This window comes from Pongo pygmaeus, chromosome 14, assembly GCF_028885625.2.
Source record: "Pongo pygmaeus isolate AG05252 chromosome 14, NHGRI_mPonPyg2-v2.0_pri, whole genome shotgun sequence".
In the NCBI taxonomy this organism is placed as follows: domain Eukaryota; kingdom Metazoa; phylum Chordata; class Mammalia; order Primates; family Hominidae; genus Pongo; species Pongo pygmaeus.
The window spans coordinates 53654664-53681704 of record NC_072387.2 but is presented as its reverse complement, the minus strand read 5'-3'; the positions used below and the strand labels follow the sequence as shown (position 1 = coordinate 53681704).

The 27041-nt window shown below is 41.4% G+C and overlaps 1 protein-coding gene and 1 non-coding gene across 4 annotated transcripts in view; one reads left to right on the top strand and one right to left on the bottom strand.

The window, feature by feature from the left end:
- GTF2F2 (general transcription factor IIF subunit 2) overlaps window positions 1–27041 on the bottom strand; it is a 239318-nt gene that overhangs the window by 136694 nt on the left and 75583 nt on the right. For all 3 annotated transcript variants that reach the window (XM_054446661.1, XM_054446658.1, XM_054446660.1), the window contains 2 exons: window positions 13517–13590; window positions 362–380 (listed from right to left, as the gene is read on the bottom strand). In XM_054446661.1, the coding sequence (XP_054302636.1) occupies window positions 362–380; window positions 13517–13590 (93 nt within the window). The remainder of the gene's footprint in view (window positions 1–361; window positions 381–13516; window positions 13591–27041) is intronic.
- On the top strand, window positions 12325–12426 carry LOC129012058 (U6 spliceosomal RNA). Its single transcript, XR_008493553.1, has one exon. It is a non-coding gene; the product is annotated as a U6 spliceosomal RNA (small nuclear RNA).

The following is a 27041-nucleotide window of genomic DNA, read 5'->3' as shown; positions in this document are numbered from 1 at the left end:
CTGTAAATCACAAACTGGACTCAATGGGTCAGAATCTAAAGTTCTCAAAAAATCCATATCAAATGCCTTTGTCACACTGAAGTAATACTAATGTATTAGTAAAGTATTACAGAAGTTTTACTCAGTTTCATGGTACCAAGAGAGGGGAAATGTAGGTCAAAGAAGAAAAATGCTGAGAATGAACAACTAGAAAAGAGTCCATTCATTCACACAACGGTGGCATTTATACCTTTATGTGTTCCTAACCATCAGTCATGCACTTGATGTGGAGTTTTCCAAAATTCAAACACTCTTTTTTCACTATTATTAATGAAAAGATAGTCTCATATTTTAACTAAAATTTCCATATAAATAATCTTACCTCAGTCCTTCCTTGAGTCCTAAAGGAGAGGAAAAGAAATATTTAAAATTATTTAGATTTCATGTTGTTTTCAAACGTGAGTTAAAAGCTTAAAAAAAAAACCTTCATATTTACATAAAATATTACATTTACAGAGATTAACCAATATTTACCCTTGACTCCCCACAACTATCCCATTTACAATCTTATGGGAAAAATAAACTCACATTAGTCACACATCATTATTTTGGATATTATGAGTTTATGTCACTTAACACTATTATAACTTCTGCTAGTTCTATTTTGTGCAAATAATGATCTTATTACAATTCTTTTTTCTTTTTTACATTTTCTTTTTCCTTTTTTTTTTTTTTTTTGGAGACAGGGTCTCCCTCTATCAACCACAGTGGCCCAATCATGGCTCACTGCAGTCTTGACCTCCTAGGCTCAACTGATCCTCCCACCTCAGCCTCCCAAGTAGCTGGGTCTACAGGTGCATGCTTTCACACCCAGCTAACTTCTGTATTTTTTTTTTTTTTTGTAGAGACAAGGTCTCACCATGTTGTCCAGGCTGGTCTTGAACTCCTGGACCCAAACAATCCACCTGCCTCAGCCTCCCAAAGTGCTGGGATTACAGGTGTGAGCCACTACACCCAGCCTTATTACAATTCTTATCTTTATTTCTAAGCATTTTTGGCATTCAGCAGCATGTTAATATGTATACAGTATACATATCTGTATACATGTTAATATGTACACAGATCTATACAGTACTTCATCAAATTTTACTATTCATTTTATCTAGCTGAAGAGGTTTCATTTACCTAACAAAATCTTAAAGATCAAGTTATTACATTTAATAATTTAAATTACGAGCAATTTTCCTCTATTATAAAACAATATATGCCCACATATGAATATTTTTAATACAGACGAGCAAAAAATAAGTTTTAAAATAGCCACAATTCCATTGTTAACATCTTGGTGCAGTATCTTTCCACACTATTTTCTATATACTGTATTTGAATTACATTTTTAAATTTTAATTTTTTTTTACAAAGCAAAATCAATGTACATCCTATATAAGAACTTAATTTTTTAAAAGCATGTATTAAATACCTCTTACATGCAAAGTACTGAGTTAACCCTGTCCCAGCCAGCAGAAGGAATAAAAGGTACATCCATAAACTATAAAATGAGATAAATTTTAATGTTCAATTAAGGGAGCCGCAATGCACCAGGATCGGACAGGAAGAAGCCATTTCTTCCATTTTAAGAGTTGAGGAATGATCCAACAAAGAGGGAACTCTGAGCTCAGCCTTAAAGGGTACTAAGATTGCAATAAGTTGAAGTGGGGAAATACAGTACCAGAAGTGAGAGTTGAACAAAAGTCACAAAAGGGTCTGATCACAAATGAGTGATCAGATTTGGCTAAAAGGGAAAGGCAAAATAAGAAAGGGGAGGAGATAAACTCTAAAGCAAGTGGGGCTCAACCATAGAAGCTCTTGAATACCACAGTACAAAGTACAGACTTTATTCTTTGGGCAATGGAGATCTGTAGATATTGTTTGACCAAAAGAATAACAAGTACAAACATTCCCTACAGGAAACTTGCACTAGAAAATATATACAGAATAGACTAAAGGTGACTAGAGATAGGAAGACTCAATTAGAAAACCACTGTTTCTCCATAACATTCAGTTTGGTTCCAACCTGCCTTCATTCACTAGCTCAGTTAATCACTAATTCTATTATGAAGGGTCTACTATACCATCCACTATGCATTGTGCTAGGTACATAGTACAGTATTGAGTGTGGATCCTTGACCTCAAGGAAGTCTCAGTTTAATGAAAATAGACACGTCCAATCCATAAACAACTACAAATAAGACAGTTATATCTTGCCATAACAACAAAAACTTTATGGCAAAGGTATAGATCATAAATGTACCTGTCATGGAAATGCAAATTGTAAAGCCAGGAAAAGAAGTGAGTGAGGGATGAAATCGAAAACATGGGGGATTTCCAGGCTAAGGGAATAGCCCAAATAAAAAAAGCAGGTATCTAGCACATTCTTTCTGACACTAGTGAATGGCAGCCCAGAGTCAAATGGTAAAGAATCACTTAGGACAGACTAAGGATTCCAGATTTTTCCACAGATTTGTTTACTGTAGGACTTCTCAGTCTTTCATATATTAAAATGCAATGTCAATCTCTTTTTTGTTGAGGAAGTATCTTAAAACGAGACGAGAAAATTTTAAGATTTCACATAAAAATATGAATTTCCAGCTTCTCTTACAAGAATTAGAGATATGGCAAAGATTGGCCCCCAATTCAGCATGACAACAATACCCTCAACTTGCATTTTGAGGCAGGCACTAAATTCACCACAGTCCCTTCTCTAGCACTCCTGAATTTAGCTTCTAGAGCTCAATTTAACGTAACTGCCTTTAATTTAGCTACCCATGTAAGGCAGAGGTGCTGTAGACAAAACAAAGGAAAAGATGCAGAAGACACTTCCATAATGTTTACAGAATTCTACTGAGGCTAAGGCAAACACCCACATAGAAAGTAAAGAAAGCTTGAAGCAGCTAGTGGTAGAATGTACGGAAGAGATACATAGCAGGTCATTAAATTGTTAAAACTAAGAGAAGAGGAAATGACTGGAAGTGGGCAGCATAGGAAAAAAGATGAATTAAAGATCATGTTGACATTTTCAGTCTTGGTAACTAAATGCAATCAGGGAACACAGGAGGAGAGGACAACTTTATTTTCACACATATATAATTATAACAGCATCTTAACTGGAATGACAGATTGATGAGCTCTAGATGAGTTAATACTCTCTAGAAAAAAAAGCTAATCCTTGAAGACTTAACACTTATTTAAAAAGAATGACATATTCCCTTGTCTTGGTGTGTGAATGTATGAAGTACACATAAGCTTTTGTTATTCTACATTACAACTGTAATATACCCTTTGTATGATGACCTGTGCGCAAAATTTTAAATGCTAATTATTGTACAATACAGTGCTATCTTCAGAAATTAATGAAGTAAACATCTGGCCATCCTTTCATTAAATTTCTCAGAATGCTGTGCATTTTCTCCTTTACTACTCTGAGACTATTTCTCAATACCCCACGGCTACTTTTTTAGATTCCGGTCTCATTCCTTTTGCCTTTCTTAATTTGTATTAATCATGTCTTTCCTTTTTCTTACACTTTTAAAATACTTCTTGGATTTGGTACCAATGGGGCCTGGCTTTTCACTAACAGCCAGTAAGCAACACCTTTTCCAGGTTAAGAAAACCAATAAAACAATATCAATATTCAACTGTTGGCTCTTGTTGGTTTGGTTTGGTTTTCTTTTTGTGACAGGGTCTTGACCTGTCACTCAGGCTAGAGTGCAGTGGCATGATGATGGCTCACTGCAGCCTTGACCTCCTGGGCTGAAGTGATCCTCCCACCTCAGCCTCTGGAGTAGCTGAGACCACAGGCGCTCATTACCTTATCTAGCTAACATTTATTTTTATTTTTGTAGAGACAGGGTCTCACTATGTTGCCCCAGCTGGTTTTGAACTCCTAGACTCAAGTGATCCTCCTGCCTTGGCCTCGCAAAGTGCTGAGATTACAGATATAAGCCACCGTTATTCTTTTGGTCAAAAAAAAAAAAAAAATAGGAATTTAATTCCCATTCATACTTCCTCTAACTGAACAACTGAGCTCAAAAACCATTAGGTGAAGCCAAACAACGTTGGTATTTTCTTCAGAGTGGGTTGGATAGGTCATAGTCCAAATGGGGTGAAGAGGATGCCACTGGGGTGAAGCAGGCAAGCAGGGGCAAGGTATCAGAGCCCAGTCAGGTAAGGAGGGCATCACTATAAAGGAGTGGCTCAGTAAGAAATGTGTCAGAGCCTAGCAGGTGAGAGCATCCACATATAGGAGGACAACCTGAAACAGCATGCTGGACCCTTAGTGGGGTAAGGAGGCATTCCTATGGAGGAAGGGAGAAGCCTCAGAACAGGAATGAAAGCCTGAACAGGGTGAGGAGGGTGTCCCAGTGGAGGACAGCGAAAGTGGCAGTACACTGAGGGGAGCTACAGCCCAAGCAGGGTGAGTAGGGTATTCGCACATGGAGTTGGGAACGGACTGAACAAGTAAGAACAGAGGCCCAAACAAATAAGTAACTATATTAAGGACAACAGGAACCAGGTTTCTCACTTTTGGAAAAGAAGTACAAGTAAGAGAAGGAAGAAAACTGGAACAAAGCATGTGGTATTTTATTGGAACTGGATATATTAGTGCAAACTCATTTCAATATATGTAAATATAGAAATATAGATGTAAAGAGGGATGTGTGTGTGGGGGGGGGGTGTGTGAGTGTGTGTACATTTGCTCCCTAGCTCTGTTCACTGAGAAGGCCTTGGAAGCAGCAATAAGCATTTGGGGTATCCAGATCTTAGTTTCTAAATATCATTCTCCCCTAAATATCATTTAGTTTCTAAATATCATTCTCCCCTAAAAGGAACCATGGCCAACTCCTTGGAGAAATGGCTAACTCCAGGGCTTAGGCAGAAATATATAAGATGAGTCTAAAACACCTCTCTATGTCAAAAAAATAACAAGTGCTCAAAGAATGATGAAGACATGTCAAAAGAGCATAAATATTTTACCATTAATTTATCCTCATATATTAATCTTTCCATCACTCACCTATTACTTCCATGGGATAAGTTCCTAGCAGTTGATGGAATTAAAGAAACAAAGAGAAATTTACAGAATTGCTGGGTGAAAGGCATGAATATTTTGTTATTAATTTTTATAGCTTTCTCATTATCCCAGTCCCACTCTACTGGATGAGCTCATTTGTCTGTCTCTCTAGATAACGGCAGCATCAAGAACTGAATAAAATGCTTGAGCTGTGAGCTAACTGGCAGAGAAAATAGTGGGATTGTTATACTATGTTGTTTTGAGCAGGAATATGTGTGCATGTTGTGTAAGGTATACACAAACACATATATGTTGCCAGACCGCCTTTCAGAAAGTTTGTAACAAATTAAACTCCCATCATCATATCATCAGTATAACACTGTTCTAAACTCAGTTAATTTTATAACAGAAAAATTGTGTCCCATTAATTTTTTGTTTCCATACTTTTTATTATTAGTGGGTCCCCACATGACCCAGAATGTTAAACGTGTTTAGAAATAAAGCTAGAAATAAGCACTTTGGGAGGCCGAGGTGGGTGGATCACAAGGTCAGGAGATTGAGACCATCCTGGCTAACACAGTGAAACGCCGTCTCTACTAAAAATACAAAAAATTAGCTGGTTGTGGTGGCGAGCACCTGTATTCCCAGCTACTTGGGAGGCTGAGGCAGGAGAATGGTGTGAACCCACACCGAGATCGCACCACTGCACTCCAGCCTGGGCGACTGAGCGAGACTCTGTCTCAAAAAAAAAAAGAAATAAGCTAGAAATAAAAGTCTCAGGGAGAAGCCATATTATTAGTACAGGCTACGTGATTATCAATAAGATACAACATATATCAAACATTTGGACAACTGAAGTATTCTGAGGCAGGATGGTGATGTACAATCTAGAAGGTTGCCTTTAAAATTAAACAAGCTAAAGCAAAACTATAAACTAATTTTTTTTTTGAGACCGAGTTTTGCACTTGTTGCCCAAGCTGGAGTGCAATGATGAGATCTCCGCTCACTGAAACCTCCGCTCCCCCGGGTTCAAGCGATTCTCCTGCCTCAGCCTCCCGAGGAGCTGGGATTATAGTCATGCACCAACACATCTAGTTAATTTTTGTATTTTCAGTAGAGACGGGGTTTCACCACATTGGCCAGGCTGGTCTTGAACTCCTGACCTCAGGTGATCCACCTGCCTCAAGCCTCCCAAAGTGTTAGGATTACAGGTGTGAGCCACCGTGCCCAGACCAGCAAAACTATAAACTAATTAAAATGTGGCACACATCAGATGTCCAAAGATACAAAAATAATCCAGGTACATTGGTTTAGAAATATCATATAAATTGTTTGATAAAAATGGTCCAAATGTTACCAACTGTCAGAACAAGCTGTTATTCTCATCTTATTCACAACTGGACTCTCCTTTTTTCGAGTATTAAGACAGAACCAAATTCAGGAAGAGCTGCATTCCAAGCTGCATGTCTTTTCCCTCCTCTCTGCCTCTCCCAATCTCTCCACCCACAGCCCTGTCTTCTGGAATGAGCAGTCACGCCATACAGATCTCCTAGTTTCTGGCCTGCGCCACACAGCAAGCTGCTGCTGAGCTTCGGAAGATGTGGTAGGGCGGGGAGGTCCTCCCACACCACATTAGACACAATGCAGTATCTACTATCTGGCCTGTGTAGTATGCGTGGTTACGACAGCAGGAGAACTCTTATTAACTATGTATTTTACATGCATTTGAACCTATGAGGTATTAATATCATCTCCTCAGATGAGGAAACAGAGTAAACAGTTTACCCAAAGTCACATAGCTAGTAAGTGATAGGGTAAGGACTAAACCTCAGGCTAATTCCCAGGTCCATACTCATAACCAGTATGCCACACTGCCTTTCTAAAATCTTGGTTGTTTTCATTTTTTACCCAAATATACGTTTTTTTAAACCACAGGTAACCTATAACCTATAAACCTACAAACTTAGAAGTTAATCTGCCTCTAGGAATGAGTAGTTGATTCTACATTTAAAATATGTGAGTACAGTTTACCTGGTCTGCCCTACATCTTCTCTTAACAGCCCTAGACTTTCAAACGTTCCTTATAAGACATTAATTTTTTTTTCGGCTTTCTGATTATCCTAGTCTCACTCCACTGAATGATCTTATTCATCCATGTCTCTCTTTAAGTGCAGCACTAAGAACTGAACATAATGTTTTCACTGTGAGCTGACTGGCAAAGAAAGGAGTAGGATTATCATTCCACTTCATTCTAAACAACAGACATCTATCAATGGAGCCTTTTGTTTATAGGCTCATAAATTTGATGACTCATGTTGAGCTCAAAATCAACTAAAATCCTGATAACCTAGTCACGTGCACTGTAAGACATTCCCCACCCATCCTACACTTGTTTAATAGTGAATTTAGTTAATTCAGTAACAGCAATGAAAACTAAGTAAATTAGTAAAGTAAACAAGACAGCCTGGAGAATATAGCCAGGAGACCAACTAGGGAACAAGCTGTTTTCAAGCATTTTCATAGCAGTCTTAGGGTACTAATTACTATAAGTCTGTTCGCATCACTAGAAGTCTCTAGATCTTCTACAAGACTGATTATGTGTTACGTTAGGTAGAAAATCTGCTAGACCTGTTGCCTACATATAAAACATACAAACACGCACAATTTGCTCCTTATTTGTCTCTGATATTGGCATAGATAGAAACCACTAGATTCCCTTTTAAGAAATTCTGAGAGCCAGACGTGGTGGCTCATGCCTGTAATCCTAGCACTTTGGGAGGCCAAGGCAGGCAGATCACTTGAGGTCAGGAGTTCAAGACCAGCCTGGCCAAGATGGTGAAACCCTGTCTCTACTAAAAATAAAAAAAATTAGCCGGGCATGGTGGCAGGCGCCTGTAATCCCAGCTACTCAGGAGGCTGAGGCACGAGAATTGCTTGAACTCAGGAGGCGGAGGTTGCAGTGAGCCAAGATCACGCCACTGTGCTCCAGCCTGGGCAACAGAGCCAGACTCCGTCTCAAAAAAATAAATAAATAAATAAAAAACTAAAAAAAATGTTGGGCTTAGTTTTTCCTCAACTGTGGTTGAGGAAACTGATTTGAATGAAATAATTTCAACTCACTTCTACTGAGGTTTTACTTTCAAAAGAATTCAAGACTAAAATGAGAAAAACAAGGAATGTAAGTACCAGCCAGGTACTCTAGAGAAGAGATCAAGATGCAACAAAGTAAATCAAAGCCTTAGAACTACATATAAGAGAGAACAACAAAGAAAGCAAAATCAGACTTCTGTGCTATGTTCTGAAATTAGCAAAACTAAGCCTAAAGGGGTTAGAAAAATACCTCGCTCTGGTTAGTGGATTTAAAACATAACAATGTTTTAAAACTTTGTCCATATTAAACACCCAAAATGATTTTTGTATGGAGAGTAATCTGGAGGCTTACATACCAAGCAGTTACCCGTGGCCACCTCTAAAGCATGTGAATGGGGAAAACAGAGACCTTTTCATTTTGTAAAAATTTAAAAGGAAAAAAAACAAGGAAGTAAGTATTACTTATACACTAAAACACACACACATAGTATTTCTAAGGAACTTTGGTTGGATTCCTAGAGAAATCAAACAATGCCAGCTCATAAATCAGCCTAGTAATGCACAGAACAACTACCCACCGTCCTCACCCCTACCCCTACACACACATCTGCCAACATTTAGGACAACTATATTATCAAAACCAGGACACCCTGGAGAGTGGAAAAGGGGATGCTATTAATAATTGCATAGGGAAACACATAAACTGGGAGGGTTCCAGGCAAACCTGGAGGTTTAGCCACCCTATGGGGATTAGATGCAACTATGTGGACCATCTGTTTTAAACTAAGAAAAAAAAAGACCTTGACATTTTCTACCAAGCAAGGATTCATAAGGAAAAATTGCAGCATGCCCATTATTGCTTATTTAGCATGCTATCTTTAATATTTTACTTTAGTGATCAAAGTGGTACTTGAGATTTACATGGGTTTCTCTCAGCCTTGTTTCCTTTCACTCTTTTTCCTGTAATCTTTTCCCCCTGCTCCCAAAAAGAGATATTATATTTCTGAACCAGGTATTTTCTTTACATAGAGGTTTTCAGGAATGTATTATTCATGGTGGGACATGAATATTACATGGAAGGAGAACATTTGAGTTTACAAATATTTTAACAAATGCTAAGCTATTTAATGTTTTATAAACATTCTATGGGTTGGGAAGGCATTATTATCCACATTTTACAAACAAGAAGTGTAAGGCCCAAAGACAAACAACTATCAACAGCCATTCAGGACTAGAAGCCAGGTCTTGAGCTGTATTGTGAAGGCACTCCACAATACCATGAGGTTCATCATCTAAGTACTTTCTTTAGCCTGCCTTTCTTCAGTGACATACATTGCTGAGATTTTATCTTGGTTGTGGCTCCCATTTCAGTAAAACCTAATATAAAAAACTCTGAAGTTCATTACAGAACAGTAGCTAATTAGGTGCATTACAAAGAACTTCACATTGAGGGAAAAAAAACCCCGTAGATTTCAATATTATTTTTCTCTTTCAATAAAAGTATGACAACTCATAAAAATGTGATACATCTACAACTTTCCAGGAATATGTTCATCTTATAAACTTAAATATGCAAATAAATAACTATTTCCATATTATCTTAATGGATTCATATAAAAGCCCTGCAAAAAGGCAACTTTTAGAATAAGAAATCTAAAGTCAGAAGATTCAGTGACTTGTACAAAGTCTCACTCATAGTAAATGATTGAACTAGAACTAAGACATGCTGGAGTTTTCTGACCAATAAAAGGCCAGAATACAAGCCTGACTCCACTATGAACATATACTCAATCATTCCTTGAGAAAACGAGATATTACAGTTGGCCCCCTATATCTGAGTGGTCAATATTCGTGGAGTCAACCAACTGCAAACTGAAAATATTTTAAAAACTGGCTGGGCGTGGTGGTTCATGCCTGCAATGCCCACACTTTGGGGGCTGAGGAGGGAGGATCCCTTAAGCCCAGGAGTTTGAGACCAACCTAGGCAACACAGGGAGACTCTGCCTCTACAAAAAAAAAAAAAAAAAAAAAATTAGCTGGGCATGGCAGTGCTTGCCTGTAGTCCTGGGCAACAGAGTGAGACCCTGTTTCAAAAAAAAGAGAAAAACAAAATAGTAACAACTATTTACATAGTTTTTACACTGTATTAGTTATAGGTAATCTAGAGATGCTTTAAAGTATACAGAAGGATGTGTGTAGGTTATACGTAAATACTGTGCCATTTTACATAAAGGACTTGAGCATGGTAGATTTTGGTATGGGAGATGGGGCATGCCAGATACCAATCTCCTGCAGGCACTGAGGGACGACTGTACTTGTCCCCACCTAACTTTAGAACACAGTGTCTACTATGCCAAGCATTGTTCTAGACAATGGAGACATAGTAATCATCAAAACAAAAATCCTGACCTGGTAGAGTTTATAATTTAGTAGGCGATATGAACAACACACAAACAAATATACAGTATGTCAGATGGGTATAGTAGAAAGAGAATAAATAACAACACAAAAGAACAGTGAATAATAAGAGGGTAAGGGAGATAGAGCCTACAGGGTGCTATTTTACATATGGTGGCCAGAAAATACCTCAGTGAGCTGAAATTGTGAACAGAGACAGAAAAGAAATGTGGGAGCAAGGCATGGGGATTACCTAAAGGAAGAGTGTTCCAGAGAGAAAAAACAGAAGAATAACAATTATTAAGTTTGAGATGCTTCTGAAACATCTGAGGACACAGTCCAAACATCAATGACACAGTCAGAATTATGAACGTGGACAGAGAGAGAGGTGTGTAAATACATTTTTTGATTTTTACTTATTTTCAGTTGAAATGAACATTTATTGAGCCCATATTAAATGAGACACAGCTAAGAAATGCCCCTGCCCCATCCATGCACAATTCACACCACCCAACCCAGGATCAATGTCTTGCTGTTTCTCCTCAGCTGGGTACATCCTATATTTCACTAGTTTTCTACCATTATGCAATCTCCTATAGTGGAGTGACAGGCTTGTCTTAAAGCTCAGAATCTTCTTAGAAAGTAGTGGATAACAGAGTGATAGTCACAGCTAACAAAAAATTTGCTTTATTTAAACATGCGCTAAGATGGACTCATTGCTTCCTGTGAATCTGCTAAGCTTGTCTGTCACTCTAATCATGGGCTCTTTGGAATAAACAGCATTCATAATAATCTTCAGTCGCAGCCAGGCACAGTGGCTACCGCCTGTAATCCCAGCACTTTAGGAGGCCGAAGCGGGTGGCTCACTTGAGGTCAGGAGTTCAAGACCAGCTTGGCCAACATGGCGAAACCCCATCTCTACTAAAAATACAAAAATTAGCCAGGTATGGTGGTGCACATCTATAATCCCAGCTACTCAGGAGGCTGAGGCAGGAGAATCGCTTGAAACTGGGAGGCGGAGGATGCAGTGAGCCGAGATCACGCCACTGCACTCCAGCCTGGGTGACAGAGTAAGACACTGTCTCGAAAAATAATAATAATACTGATCTTCATTCACATCACAATCATCACTCACAAGCTCTCTGAAATGGATTATAATCAGCTGTGGCCTCAACAGCTTCTTCCACAAAGCTAGAGTTGGCTGACTCCATAACAGTAGAGAATTCCAGAGCCTGTGTGTTCTGTGGTTGGCTCTAGGTCAATAGTCAAGTCTAGGTTAATGGTTAAATCTTGGTCTGAGGTTAACTCTAGATCAGCGGTCAATTCTAGTAGGTCAGTGGTTGATTCTGGGAGTAGTGTGGAGAAAGTCACAGCCAGGGCATGGAACACAAAGAAAATCAGGACCTTCCTGAGCACGGTGCCTCCACGGAGGGCAGAAGCATCTTGAACTGTATATTTAAATACCACCTGGTACTTAAAGCCATGAGACCAAATGAGACCACCCAGGAAGTGAAAAGAGAGAAAAGGAAAGAACTAAGGACTGAGTCCTGGGGTCACGTAACATTTAGAGACAGAAGATGAGATGAGGCTTAGCAAGAAACTAAGAAGGAACAGCCAATGAGGGGAGAGGAGAAGAGATGTGTCCTAGAGTAAAGTGGGGAAAAAAAAAGTCTCAGGAAAAAAGTGATCAACTATGTCAAATTCCACTGAAGTTCAAGTAAGAGAGCTGCTAGTTGACTCTTGGATTTAGGAATGTGGACGTGGCAGATTATAGAAAAGGAACATGTGCTCGCCTCAGCAGCATATACTAAAATTGGAACAATACAGAGAGGATGAGCATGGCCCCTGCACAAGGATGACATGCGAATTCGGAAGTATTCCATATTTTGAAATAAATAAATAAATAAGGAGCACAAGTTTTTTTTTGCAGCAGCTTCCATCAAAAGGTGGAGTCTGTTTTCCCACAACTGAACCTGGGCTTGGCCATGTGAGCTGCTTTGGTCAAAAGGACTTTAGCAAACGTGACACAAGCACAGGCTTTCAAAGTGCTTGTGCACTGGGGCTTCCTTTCTCTTTTGCTACTAGAACTCTTTCACCATCATGTGAATGAGCTTGCTAGAGATGAAATAAATAGCTGTTGCCCCTGCTGATGTCAAATCTACCACCACACACAAGTGAGGACATCCTCGCCAGGAAGGCCACCCAGGCCAGCCCCAACCAGAATTGATCCATAGAATTATCAGCAAATAAAATGACTTTTGTTCTAAGCCACTAAGTTTTGGGATGGTTTGTTATGAAGCAAAAGCTAATTGATAAAGAGGAAGATACCAGTAACAGACAAGAGCTATTTCAATGGAATCATGGACATACGAATCTGAATGGAGTTGGTTAAGAATGAATGGAAAAAAAAAAAAAAAAAAAAAAGAATGAATGGATAGAAAGAATGGAACACAAGGCCTCCAGCTGACACTAGCTGAGCTTTAGAGGCTTTCCTTTCTAACAAGGCCATTTCCTCAACCAGAAAACTATATTGTTACACTGTTTTCTAGATACTCCCCACCCACTTCCAAAGCCCCTATAAGTAGGCCCAGTGGTACAGTGGCAAAGTCCTGCTGCAAGTACTTTCCTTGGTGCATCCAGTTATACCCAACCCAAGCACACCTGCTCATGGAGGCAGACAGGATGGAGGGGTGAAAGAACTACATTATCTGCTGCTTCACCGCTTTTAAGGTAAACCAATAAACTTGATATTATATTTATACCACCAATCACTAGGAGTGTGGGTGTGGGGATATGTGTGTATGTGCAAGGATGTCTCCTTACAGGGCACCTAACCATCTCCTGACAAGCCTTGACATGCTCATTACTTGTCATTTTCCAAGTAAACTCTCTGATCAGAAATTATAATCACTTTTAAAAGCATTTATAAAAATTTCAAAAATAGCTTTTTAAAATGTCAAGAATATGTAAATAACTTACTTGGCAATCCGCAGTTTCCCAACTTCACCTCTTCCAGAGGCTTTAGCCCATTGCTGTGACAAATATTTAGGAACCTAAAACAAAGTAAAACACTAATAAGTCTATTTTAGATGCTAACAGATCTTTTCAAACATAAAATGATATATTGCTTCTATTTTTATTTTCTGCCTCTAATAAGGCATCATTATCAAGTTATCACTGTATGTTTTACACTACATGAAATACTAAGACACGTAAAAAATGATTTTGGCTCTCAAAGAACTTAAAGTTAATCGAGGTGGCAACACAAAACTAACATAGGTCAAACAACCTAACAATAATAAAGCACCAACTTATCTTCCCAAATAAGTCCAATTAAAGGTCACAGAAGAGAAAGGCTACCAGAAAAGGCTTCTCAGAAGAGAACAGCACTCACTATAGTAACAGCATTATTTAGAAACACCACTGGGCTTAAGATTATTTCAAAAGTCAAGTTTTATTATGTAGAAAATTGTAACTTCGACTACTGTGAAGAAGAAGCTGCTAATATAAAAGGATTATTAAACAGCATAGCTAACATTTATATAATCCTGCCTTCCTGACACTGTTGTAAGCACTTTATATAGATTGACACATTTAATCCTCACATCTCTATGGAACAGGTACTATTACCCCCATTTTACAGATGATGAATTTGAGGCACTCAGGGACTATACAATTTACTCAAGGTTATACGATTAGTAAAGATGGAGACAGGATTCGAACCCAGGCAGTCTGCCTCCAGGGTCTGTGTTCTTAACCAATACACTATATTGTGTTGTAACTGGATACATGCAATAAGAAGGACTTTAATTCTCAAAAAGGAGAAGTGGATGATATATGCTGAATCCCTATTATATACCTTATCTCATTTCTTCTAAAAAGTAATTTGGACTCTGGAATCAGGGCATACCTTGAAAGCTATCCTATTATTAGGAGTAAATGAGATACATCAAGTATAAAGCATAATACCTTACACACTCAGGTAACAATTAATAACAATTAATAACAATTAGTAACAATTAATAACTCAGGTAGCAATTACTCAGTAAGTGTCAAGTGTCGTTATTTTTTCATGATAAATTTGGAGTGACAGTCCAGCTGCCAAAGCTAAGGAAAGAAATTCTACCTAGCAGTACTTCATGTGCAAAAAAACACGACTTGACCACTAGTCAAATAAATTGCAGTACCTTGGTGCAGCAAAAATTCAGGAACAGAAGGGTGAAAAGAAGCCCCTGATGGCATTTGTTCAATTATGTATGCACTCTTCATATTAGAAGTTACTGAACAGGGCTGGGCACGATGGCTCACGCCTGTAATCCCAGCACTTTGGAAGGCCAAGGCGAGCGGATCACGAGGTCATGAGTTCAAGACCAGCCTGACCAACATGGTGAAACCCCACCTCTACTAAGAATACAAAAATTAGCCGGGCATGGTCGTGCGTGCCTGTAATCCCAGCTACTCGGGAGGCTGAGGCAGGAGACTTGCTTGAACCTGGGAGGCGGAAGTTGCAGTGAGCCAAGATTGCAAGACTCCGTCTCGAAAAAATAAATAAATAAAGTTACTGAACAACTATTAAATATTATGGGTTCACGGGGTGTGGTGGCTCGCTCCTGTAATCCCAACACTTTGGGAGGCCAAGGCAGGCAGATCACTTGAGGTCAGGAGTTCTAGACCAGCCTGGCCATCATGGCGGAATCCCATCTCTACTAAAAATACAAAAATGAGCTGGGCGCAGGCACATGCCTGTGGTCCAAGCTACTTGGAAGACTAAGGCATGAGAATTGCTTGAACCCAGGAGGTGGAAGTTGCAGTGAGCTGAGATTACACCACTGCACTCCAGCCTGGGTGACAGAGACTCTTGTCTCAAAAAAAAAAAAAAAAAAGTTAGACAATATACTAGAGTCAGTCAGGTACCATGCGAAACATCCATTATCCCGTTTCATCCTTCCAATCACCCTGCAAAATCACATTCTCCTCATCCTACAGATGAGAAAACTGAGGTTCAGAGGGTTGAAATAACTCAGGTAGCCAGGATCAGATTCAAGACTCAACTCCAGACTGGTCTTCTGCTCTCTTCACTAGACCATACTCCCTCTCACAAGGGTATACGTGCTAAAGAAGAATATGTAATAGATCTAAGGGAAAGAGGATTTTGAAGATTCCATATCAACAAAACTTCCACTACACTGTACTCCATCCAAACAAGCTTAGAGGATTTGGCAAACTCCTTATGATGACTGTATCTACCCATTCGGTCTCCTTTAATTACAGGTGATAGAAAACCCACTTAAAGAGGATTTCATGTGCCAAATAACAAAAAATTCCAGAGGTAGCTTTAAGGTGGCTTCATTAAGGGCTCAAATGATGCCCTCAGGACTCTTTCACTATTTCTTATCTATCCCTCCCCCATGTTAACTTAGTTATTTGGCAGACCCCCACCTCAGGTAGCAAGATGGCAGAGGCAGCTCCTGAAGAGCACAAGTCTTCTTCCCAGAAGTCCCTAGCGAAAATTTGTCTTTCATGAAGCTGACAAGGGTGTGTGCCTTTCCTTGGACCTATCACTGTGCCCAGGGATGAGATACTTCACTGGCCAGCCTGAGTCAATGACATCTTTGGGGAAGGGTAGTCAATACCATTAAAATCACACAGATTGAAAAGTGGAAACAGTGGTTTCCACAAGCACAATCAAGATTCTGCAACAATGTAAAAGTAAATGGATACTGGTTAAAGAAGCAAATGTCCACGACATTATCTGCTAGATATACTATGAACTTCTCATTCTTAACAACAGTATCCCTTTCATAATCTGTATTTCAAGCAACCATCCTGAGCACCATCTCCTAAATTCCTAGCTGTCTCCTTATTACTTTTGTTGCGGAATCAGGAGGACCAGAGAGAGACCATGGGGTGTATACAGGAGGATATCTTTAATGAGTGCACTCAGACCCAGTGGACTTAACATCCAAAGACTGGGCCCAGAACAAAGACAGCACTTGACTTTTATACATACTTTAAAAAGGGGTGGGCTAGCTTCAAGCAGGCTTACAGTGGCGCAAATGCAGGGATACAGAGGCGGGACAAAGACAGTTAATCAAATTGTAACAGGTTCATAACTCAGGATTACACGTGACCGTTGCTATGCAGCCCAGATGTCCATTATCTAGGTTTGCCTAGTGCCTAGCATGGCTTATTCCATGGCCTTCACTATGGCGCCCAGGTGGCCTGCTCAGACGGTTTATGATCACTCCACTGCTTAGATAAAACAGAATACTTGAAGTCACCGGTTACAGAGAACGGAATTTATAAACTCATACCATAAAACAAAGGAAAATTTGTTTTTCTTCTCCCTATGTTGAGGGAGTGCTGGGAGAGTCTCCAGAGCACATTCCTTTGTGTCCTGGCTTCTTAGATAGATAGTATTATCAAGACTTTCCCTGGGTCTGGGCTGTGCCCGTTACTGTCTCTGGGACAAGTCAGCCTAATATAGGAAAGCTTATTTCTCTTTTTAATTTTATTTTTCTTTGTTTAATTTCCCGCCTCACTTTGACTCCCAACAATTCTTCTAACCCTTCAATTCGCTGACTCTAATTAACATCTTCTCACTGTCCCCCATCTGCTATGTCCTCGTTTCTCTCTTTAATGAAACTAGATTCCATGGCCCATCATTATAATCATTCTCTTGCCCCTATCTTCCTCCGTCATACTAGTGTGGCAAAACCTTAATCCTGATTAAAGCCAATCTCTACTTCTCTTTATTAATTTATAATTTATCTGTGGTTTTATTTTATTGTGTTATACCTCTTCTCTGCCACACTTGCACCTGAGCAGCTGAAGGAAAGCTCTCGATCATGCTAGCTGGTCTCACATTAAACACATGGCTACAAACATCAAGTGAGCCCTTAGTGACACCTGGCAACTTAACTACATCTCCCTAGTCAATTCGGTCCCTCACTCCTGATTATTCAAATGTTCTCTTTTCACTTCTGGAACCTAGAACACCTCTTCCTTCCTCCTCCCTCTGACTTCCTCTTCCACCGAGAAAAAGCAAACCATCAAATCTAAACTTCTACATCTACCACCTAGCCACAATTGGATCCTTTTACTTGCTTTACCCTCTTTAAACAATGGATAAACTATGGCCAGTCTCTCCACTTGTACACTGAATTTCTTTCCCTGTTATGTAACCAAGGACATCTTTCCTTCAAGTACACCCTTAGTATCTGTGACTCAGGGCAAAAGTGATGGGACTTCACTTCTGTAATTAGGTTACATAAGATTATGACTTCTGTCTTCTCTCATTGCTTTCTCAGTCTGCACACTCTGATTTAGAAATCTGCCATACCGAAGAGGCCGATGTGGCAAAAACAAAACAAAACAAAACAAAAAAACACTAATGACAAGCTTTAGCCAAGAGTCAGCTAGGAACTTGGACTCTTAAGTCCAACAACCCTGGAGGAACTGAATTCTACCAACCACATAAGCTTGGAAACAATATTTCCCCAGTCAAAACTTCAGATGAGAATCCAACCCTGGCTGACACCTTGACTATCGCCAGTGAGAGACTCTGAAGCAAAGGAGCCAACTAAGCCATGCCAGGAGTCCCAGCCCACAGAAACTGTGAAATAATAAATGCATATTGTTTTAAACTACTAAGTCCGTGGTAACAGGTTATATACCAATAGATAATTAATACATTAAGCAACAAGCACTCTTCTAAATGCTGTAAATATATTAATCATCTACTTCTCACACAATCCTATTAGTGTCTTCATTTTACAGATAAGGAAACTAAGGCATAGGGAGGCTTATAAATTTGCTCAAGAGCATGCACCTTGGAAAGGGCAGACTTAATAATCATTCCCACCCAGTATCTGATTTCTCTACCTTTTCTTTTTCTCTTTTTTTTTTTTTTTTTTTGAGACAGGGTCTCATTCTGTCACCCAGAGTGGATTTACAATTTTGGCTCACTGCAACCTCCACCTCCTGGGCTCCAACGATCCTCCCACCTCAGCCTCCCAAGTAGCTGAACTACAGGTGTGCACCACCATGCCCAGCTAAGTTTTGTATTTTTTGTGGAGATGAAATCTCACCACATTGCCCAGCCTGGTCTCAAACTTCTGGACTCAAGGGATCATCCCACCTCAGACTCCCAAGGTGCTGGGATTACAGGCATGAGCCACCGTGCCTGGTCCTCTGCCTCTCTTTATGGCAAAACTCCTTGAGAGAGTTCTCTATGTCAGCTGTCTACACTTACTCCTCTGCCACTTTGTTTTGAACTTACTCTAGATAGGCTTTCTTCCCTACCACGCCACTGAAACTGATCACAGGGTTATTAGGATCTCCAAATTGCCAAGTCAATGTTTAGTCCCCATCTCTCATACTTATCAACAATATTTGAGAATTATTTCCTATTCCTTCAAATACTTTATTCACTTGGCATCTGAGTAATCACATTCTCTAGATTTCTCCCTCTACTTCTCTGGACTCTCCTTTTTGGTCTCCACATCTAGATTCTCATCTTTCTGGCCTCTTAACTTCAGTGGGCACTGGATTCAGTCCTTGGATCCCCCCTCTTCTCTGTATACTCTTTTTTTTTTTTTTTTTCCTGAGACAGAGTTTCATTCTTGTTGCCCAGGCTGGAGTGCAACGGCGCGATCTCGGCTCACCACAACCTCTGCCTTCCGGGTTCAAGCGATTCTCCTGCCTCAGCTAATTTTGTATTTTAGCAGAGACGGGGTTTCTCCATGTTGATCAGGCTGGTCTCGAACTCCTGACCTCAGGTGATCCACCCACCTCGGCCTCCCAAAGTGCTGGGATTACAGGCGTGAGCCACCGCGCCCGGCCCTGTATACTCTCAATCTTATGTAACTTCATCCAGTCTCGTGGCTTTAAATACCATCTGTATGACAACTCTCAAACTTACAACAAGCTCAGGTTCTCCCCTAAAGTCTCAATTTATTTATCCAACTGCCTACTCAAACTCTCCATCTTAATATTCAGTAAGCATTTCAAACTTAAAATCTCCATACTAGAACTCATTTCTCCCTCGTAAACCTTGCTCCTGCTGCAATTTTCCGTATCTTAATAAAAGGCAACTCCATTCTTCCAAGCACTCAGGCTGAAACCTTGGAGTCATCCTGAATATTTTTAATCCAGTCAACTGATACATCCTGTCAACATCTTCAAATTATATCCAACTCCAGCCTTTTCTCACCAACTCAAGTTACTACTCTAGCCCAAGCCACCGTCATCTCTTGAATAATTATTATTTTAACAGCCTCCTGATTTCCTTGCTTCCACTTTTGCCCATGTACAGTTTATTCTCAATAAAGCAGCCAGAATGGTCATCTTAAAACCTAAGTCAGATGATACTGTTCTGCTCAAAACATTTCCATTTATTTAACAGACGTCTACATAGTGCTTACTATGTTTACCAGACACTTTTCTAAACACTTTACAAATATTACTACATTTAATCCTTATAACAGCCCTATCATCATTCTATTTTGCAACTGCAGAAACTGAAGCACCAAAAAGCTATTATTTGCCCAAAGTCTCACAATCACTAGCGGTGAAGCTAGGATTCTAACCTAAGCAGTCGACTCCACAGTCCACGATTTTAGTCACCATGCCATGCTGCCTCTCCATGGCTACTGGCTTCCCATCACACTCAGAAGAAAAATCCTATAATGTCTTAGGTGACCCAGTCCCCTGGATGATCCTATCCCATATCTTCAACTCCTACTCTCCCTCTCACCTTACTCAAACCACACAGACCTGTGAACATTTGCGGTGACATCCCATCTAAAGACCCATTTGCTGTTATTTCTGTCCAGAACACTCTTCCCATGGGTATCTGCAAGGGCAAGCGCATAAATTCTTTACGTCTCTGCTTAAAGACCATCTTATCAGTGAGGTCCTTTCCCGCCCTATTTAAAACAGCATCACCAGTTACTTTATAGATCCTTGACCTTGTTTTATTTTTCTTCAGAGCACTTATCATCTGCTTTAAATGTATTTGCTTATTGTCTATTCTCCCTCCTCATTAAAACGTAATCTAATTAGAACGTATCTGAATAGGCAGATATTGTAATTTTGTTTACTGTCATATCTCTAGCATCTAGAATAGAAGAATAGTTATTTTAATGACTGGATATTGAAGAAACACTAATGTAACAGCAATGATGGTCAATACTGGAATATACCTAGGATATATAATTTACTACACTTCATTTCATTCTCAGAGGGAAGTCTCAGTTCAGAGATCCACCTTAAAATAAGGGGGAAGGGCTGGGCATGGTGGCTCACGCCTATAATCCCAGCAGTTTGGGAGGCTGAGGTGGGTGGATCATTTGAGCACAGGTGTTCGAGACCAGCCTGGGCAACATTGCAAAACCCCAACTCTACAAAAAATACAAAAATTAGCCAGGTGTGGTGGTGTGTGCCTGTAGTCCCAACTACTCGGGAGGCTGAGGTGCGAGGATCGCCTAAGCCCAGGGAGGTCGACACCGCAGTGAACCATGATCGTGCCACTGCACTCCAGCCTGGGTGACAGTGTAAGACTCTGTCATAAATAAATAAATAAATAAATAGGAAGAGGACAAAATGCAAATAGTGGAGTAGGGCATTTTCTAACCTACTACTTTGCCCTAACTGCTATACTCTGAAATGCTCTTAAAGAGAACACAAGAATGTTTGGAAGCTTTGGAACTCTTAAATGAGATCATACTTCTTCAACATATTAACCAGATCAGGATTTTCTGTGATCAAACTACTGGGGACTACAATTTAGGCCTTCAAACAAGAAAGCACTTCAAGGGAAAGTAACTATATATCATACATTAAAGCAAATTTAAGAATCAAATTCAGTACAACAAATTATACCTAATACAAGCAATTGCCAACTTAAAAACATTGTGTCAGGCATGGTGGCTCACACCTATAATCTCAGCACTTTGGGAGGCTGAAGAGGGAGGATCACTTGAGCCCAGGAGTTCGAGACCACCCTGGGCAACATACAGGGACCCCATCTCTACAAAAAATTTAAAAATTATCTAGGCATAGTAGTACACACCTGTAATCCAAGGTACTTGGGAGGTTGAGGCAGAAGGATCGTTTGAGCCCAGGAGTTTGAGGCTACAGTGAATCATGATCACATGCCACTGCACTCCAGCCTGGGTGACAGAGCGAGACTCTTTCTCAAAAAATAAAATAAAATACAATTTTTTTTTTTTTTGAGACGGAGTCTCACTGTGTCACCCAGGCTGGAGTGCAATGGTGCGATCTCGGCTCACTGCAACCTCCGCCCCTCAGGTGCAAGCGATTCTCCTGCCTCAGCCTCCCGAGTAGTTGGGATTACAGGCACTCCCCACCACACCCACCTAATTTTTGTATTTTTAGTAGAGATGGGGTTTCACCATGTTGGTCAGGCTGGTCTCGAACTCCTGACCTCAGGATCCGCCCACCTCGGCCTCCCAAAGTGCTGCAATTACAGGCATGAGCCACCGTGCCCGGCTGCAAAAATAATTTTTTAAAAAGGCCAGGGGGGAGGCCGGGCGCGGTGGCTCACACCTGTAATCCCAGCACTTTGGGAGGCTGAGGCGGGTGGACCACGAGGTCAGGAGATCAAGACCATCCTAGCTAACATGGTGAAACCCCATCTCTACTAAAAATACAAAAAAATTAGCCGGGCATGGTGGCGGGCACCTGTAGTCTCAGCTACTCGGGAGGCTGAGGCAGGAGAATGACGTGAATCCAGGAGGCGGAGCTTGCAGTGAGTCGAGATCGCGCCACTGCACTCCAGCCTGGGTGACAGAGCAAGACTCCGTCTCAAAAAAAAAAAAATGCCAGGGGTGCCAGGCACAGTGGCTCATGCCTGTAATCCTAGCACTTTGGGAGGCTGAGGCGGGCAGATCACAAGGTCAGGAGTTCGAGTCCAGCCTGGCCAACATGGCAAAACCCCGTCTCTACCAAAAATACAAAAATTAGCTGGGCGTGGTGGCAGGCGCCTGTAATCCCAGCTACTCAGGAGACTGAGACACGAGAATCACTTGAACCCAGGAGGCGGAGGTTGTAGTGAGCCAAGATCGTGCCACTGCACGCCCAGCCTGGGCAACAAGAGCAAGACTCCATCTCCAAAAAAAAAAAAAAAGGCCAGGGATGGCAGCTCATGCCATAATCCCAACACTCTAGCACTTCGGAAGGCCAATGTGGGTGGACTGCTTGAGTCCAGGAATTTGAGATCAGCCTGGGCAACATGGTGAAACCCTGTCTCCACAAAAAGAAAAAAAATTAGCTGGGCTTGGTGACACATGCCTATATATAGTTCCAGCTACTCAGGAGGCTGAGGCAAGAGTATCACTGCAGCCCAGGAGGCAGAGGTTACAGTGAGCTGAATTCACAGCACTTCACTCCAGCCTGGGAGAGAGAGAGACCCTGTCTCAAAAAGAAAGACAAAAAAAAGAGCAGATTGTGTTCCAGAAGTTAATGGACAAAAACAAGTTTGCAGCTCATATTGCACTGTCTTCATTATTATAATAAAACTGTAGATTCCCAGGTAAGCCCACCAGCTTATTTAATTCAAAGGTTCTAAAATACTATACCCTTGCAATAAAAAAATAATAATAATAGCACATTAATTATATATAACTGTCTACACCATGAACTTACAGAAACTGGCTTCCCAGAAGTCCCGGCCTATTAAGTCTGAAAAGAGGGAGGGAGAGGAAGAAAAAAATGACAGTATATATGGTTTCAAGGCTCCAAACACCATTGTCAACATATCATTTACGAGGTATCTATGTTATTTCCACTATCTTACTCATTACTGAAAATCAGATGGAGACAAGGTAATAAATACAACAGGGTATGGTTGCTTAGATTTCCCAATACCAGAGAAAGCGACAGAAAATAACTCACTACAGCATAATTTCCTCAGGGAAACCTCCCTTGACTTCCTAGACCAGGACAAGTCCCTTGTTATTCACATGCACAGAACAATATTCCTTGCTTCAGTGTCCTTCTCTGAAAATAATTGTTTTTGCTAAGACCAATATTTGACTGATGTCTGTCTCCTATACTGGGCTATAAGTCGTAGTTTACACAGTATATACCATGTCCATTTTGTTCACTGTGACATACTCAGAGCCTAGCAATCACTGAAAGCTTGTGGGATGAATCAATCTGCCCACCCATTCACTCAAACTGGGCAGCATAAGAAAGTCGTTCTTGTCACTGGGCACGGTGGCTTACGCCTGTAATCCCAGCACTTTGGGAGGCCAAGGCAGGGGGATCACGAGGTCAGGAATTCGAGACCATCCTGGCTAACATGGTGAAACCCCGTCTCTACTAAAAATACAAAAATTAGCCAGGAGTGGTAGTGCATGCCTGTAATCCCAGCTACTCAGGAGGCTGAGGCAGGAGAATCGCTTGAAGCCGGGAGGCGGAGCTTGCAGTGAACCAAGATCACACCATTGTACTCCAGACTGGGCGACAGAGTGAAACTCCATCTCAAAAAAAAAAAAAAAAAGAAAGAAAGTCGTTCTTGCCTTTGAAGCCAAGGTGCTTCTTTGCCAACTTTGCTTCATCAAATACCCAGTTCCCCAACTGCTAGCCTCTAAAGCCCTGTTTCTCCCAGAAAATTAAAAGCACTGAAGTGGACACCATGATGTGACACCCAGATTCCCCCTTCAGCACTGAGGGCATTATTCCCACAGCTGCTGAGAGTGTGGCCAGCAGACAGCCCTCAGCTATTAGGCCTCTTTGAAATTGCCTCCACTAAAGAAAGACCCCTTGCTCAAGGTCACGCCCACTTACTGGGGCAAACCATATCCACTGACTGGCTGGGACAGAAGGACAGCTCTGGAGGGCTCCCTGTGGAATCGTCCTGGCTTTTCATTGAGACTGCCTTACATGCTCTACCCAATCTTGCTTAAATCCTTTTCCTTCCATACGTGCTGATCCCAAGAGTACTCGCTAATAAATCCCTGTCTCCATCTCAAAATCAGCTGCTCAGGGAACCCAATCTATGACACGCAGCATTTATTCCCATGTTTCCTTGAACTTCAAGATACAGAGCTGACAAGACCAAAGACATAAAAATGAAGTCCCCACCTCACCTCTGAATCTCTAGGGAGATAACCCATTGAACAGACACAAAGGGGGCTGGGCACAGTGGCTCACACCTGTCATCCCAGTACTTTGGGAGGCCGAGACGAGCAGATCATGAACAAGGTCAAGAGATCGAGACCATCCTGGCCAACACAGTGAAACCCCATCTCTACTAAAAATACAAAAATTAGCTGGGTGTGGTGGCCCGCGCCTGTAGTCCCAGCTACTCAGGAGGCTAAGGCAGGAGAATCGCTTGAACCTGCAAGGTGGAGGCTGCAGTGAGCCAAGACTGCGCCACTGCACTCCAGCCTGGCAAAAGGGTGACACTCCGTCTCAAAAAAAAAAAACAAAACAAAACAGGGAGACACAAAGGGGAAAAAAAATGTCTATGGCAAAGCTTTTCGCCTAACAAATTTGAATCACTATTTCCATGCTTAGGCAAGATAATTAACCTCCCTAACCTTAAATTTTATCATCTGAAAAATACAGATAATTAGTACCTACTTTATAGGTTTGCTTTGCAAAATACTCACTACACAAGAAATGTTAAGTTCCTTTTTCTCCTACTATCTGCAAGGCTTTAGGTTATCACCCATTCCAGTTTCATCTCTCCCTTGTATATAACTTTCTCTTTGGCCACCAACGTCCAGGTGCTTGCCTGTCTGTGAAAAAATGAAAGCTAGCCGGGAACGGTGGCTCACGCCTATAATCCCAGTACTTTGGGAGGCCAAGGTGGGTGGATCACTTGAAATCAGGAGTTCAAGACCACCTTGGCCAACATGGTGAAACCCTGTCTCGGCTGGGCACAGTGGCTCATGCCTGTAATCTCAGCACTTTGGGAGGCCAAGGCAGGCAGATCACAAGGTCAGGTGTTCGAGACCATCCTGGCCAACATAGTGAAACCCCATCTCTACTAAAGATACAAAAAATTAGCTGGGTGTGGTGGCGCATGCCTGTAATCCCAGCTATTTGGGAGGCTGAGGCAGGAGAATAGCTTGAACACGGGAGGCAAAGGTTACAGTGAGCCAAGACTGTGCCATTGCACACCAGCCTGGGTGACAGGGTGAGACTCCATCTCAAAAACAAAAACAAACTAACAAAAAAAATAAACCCCATCTCTACTAAAAATACAAAAATTAGTCAGGCATGGTGGTCAGGCTGGTCTGGAACTCCCGACCTCAGGTGATCCACCCCCCTCAGCCTCCCAAAGTGCTGCGATTACAAGCGTGAGCCACCACGCCTGGCCGTAAAAATAATTTTTTAAAAAGGCCAGTGGGGAGGCCGGGTGCAGTGGCTCACGCCTGTAATCCCAGCACTTCGGGAGGCAGAGGCGGGTGGATCACGAGATCAGGAGATTGAAACCATCCTGGCTAACATGGTGAAACCCCGTCTCTACTAAAAATACAAAAAATTAGCTGGGCATGGTAGCGGGCGCCTGTAGTCCCAGCTACTCAGGAGGCTGAGGCAGGAGAATCGCTTGAACCCAGGATGTGGAGCTTGCAGTGAGCCGAGAGCGCGCCACCTTAGATGCTGGGGCTGGCATTGCCCTCAACGACCACTTTGTCAAGCTCATTTCCTGGTAAGACAATGAATTTGGCTACAGCAACAGGGTGGGGGACCTCATGGCCCACAGGCCTCTAAGGAGTAAGACCCCTGGACCACCAGCCCCAGCGACAGAACAAGAGGAAGAGAGAGGCCCTCAATGCTGGGGAGTCCCTGCCATACTAAGTCACCAACCACACTAAGACTCTCCCCTCTTCACAGCTTCCATGCAGACCCCCTGTAGAGGGAGGGCCCTGCCTTGTCATGTGCCATCAATAAAGTCCCCTGTGCTCAGCCAAAAAAAATATATATATATTCAAAATTCCAGAAATAGCACTTCATTAGGTCAGAACAGTACAGGTCCTGGATATTTTGTTATTTTGGTAAACAATCTACTACTATATTTGTTTTTTCCTAAACACACTATTTATCCTCAGTCCTGCCCGCAGGTTTTGGTTTTTTTTTTTTTTTTTTAGATAGGGTTTCACTCTGTAACCCAGCCTGGAGTACAAGGGGTGTGATCTCAGCTCACTGCAGCCTCAACCTCCTAGGCTCAAGTGATCCTCCCACCTCAGCCTCTCAAGTAGCTGGGACTACAAGCGTACGCCACCATGCCCAGCTAACTTTTTATAGTTTTTGTAGATAAAGGGTTTTGCTATATTGCCCAGGCTGGTCTCAAACTCCTGGCCTCAAGCAATTCGCCCACCTCATCCTCCCAAAGTGCTGGGATTACAGACACGAGCCACTGCACCCGACCTTCCATAAGCTCTTCTTGAAAGCTTCTTTGGAGGTTCTAGCAGGGGAGTACAGCCATACATATATCCTTGGCTGAAGACCAGTCCTCCTCTATCCA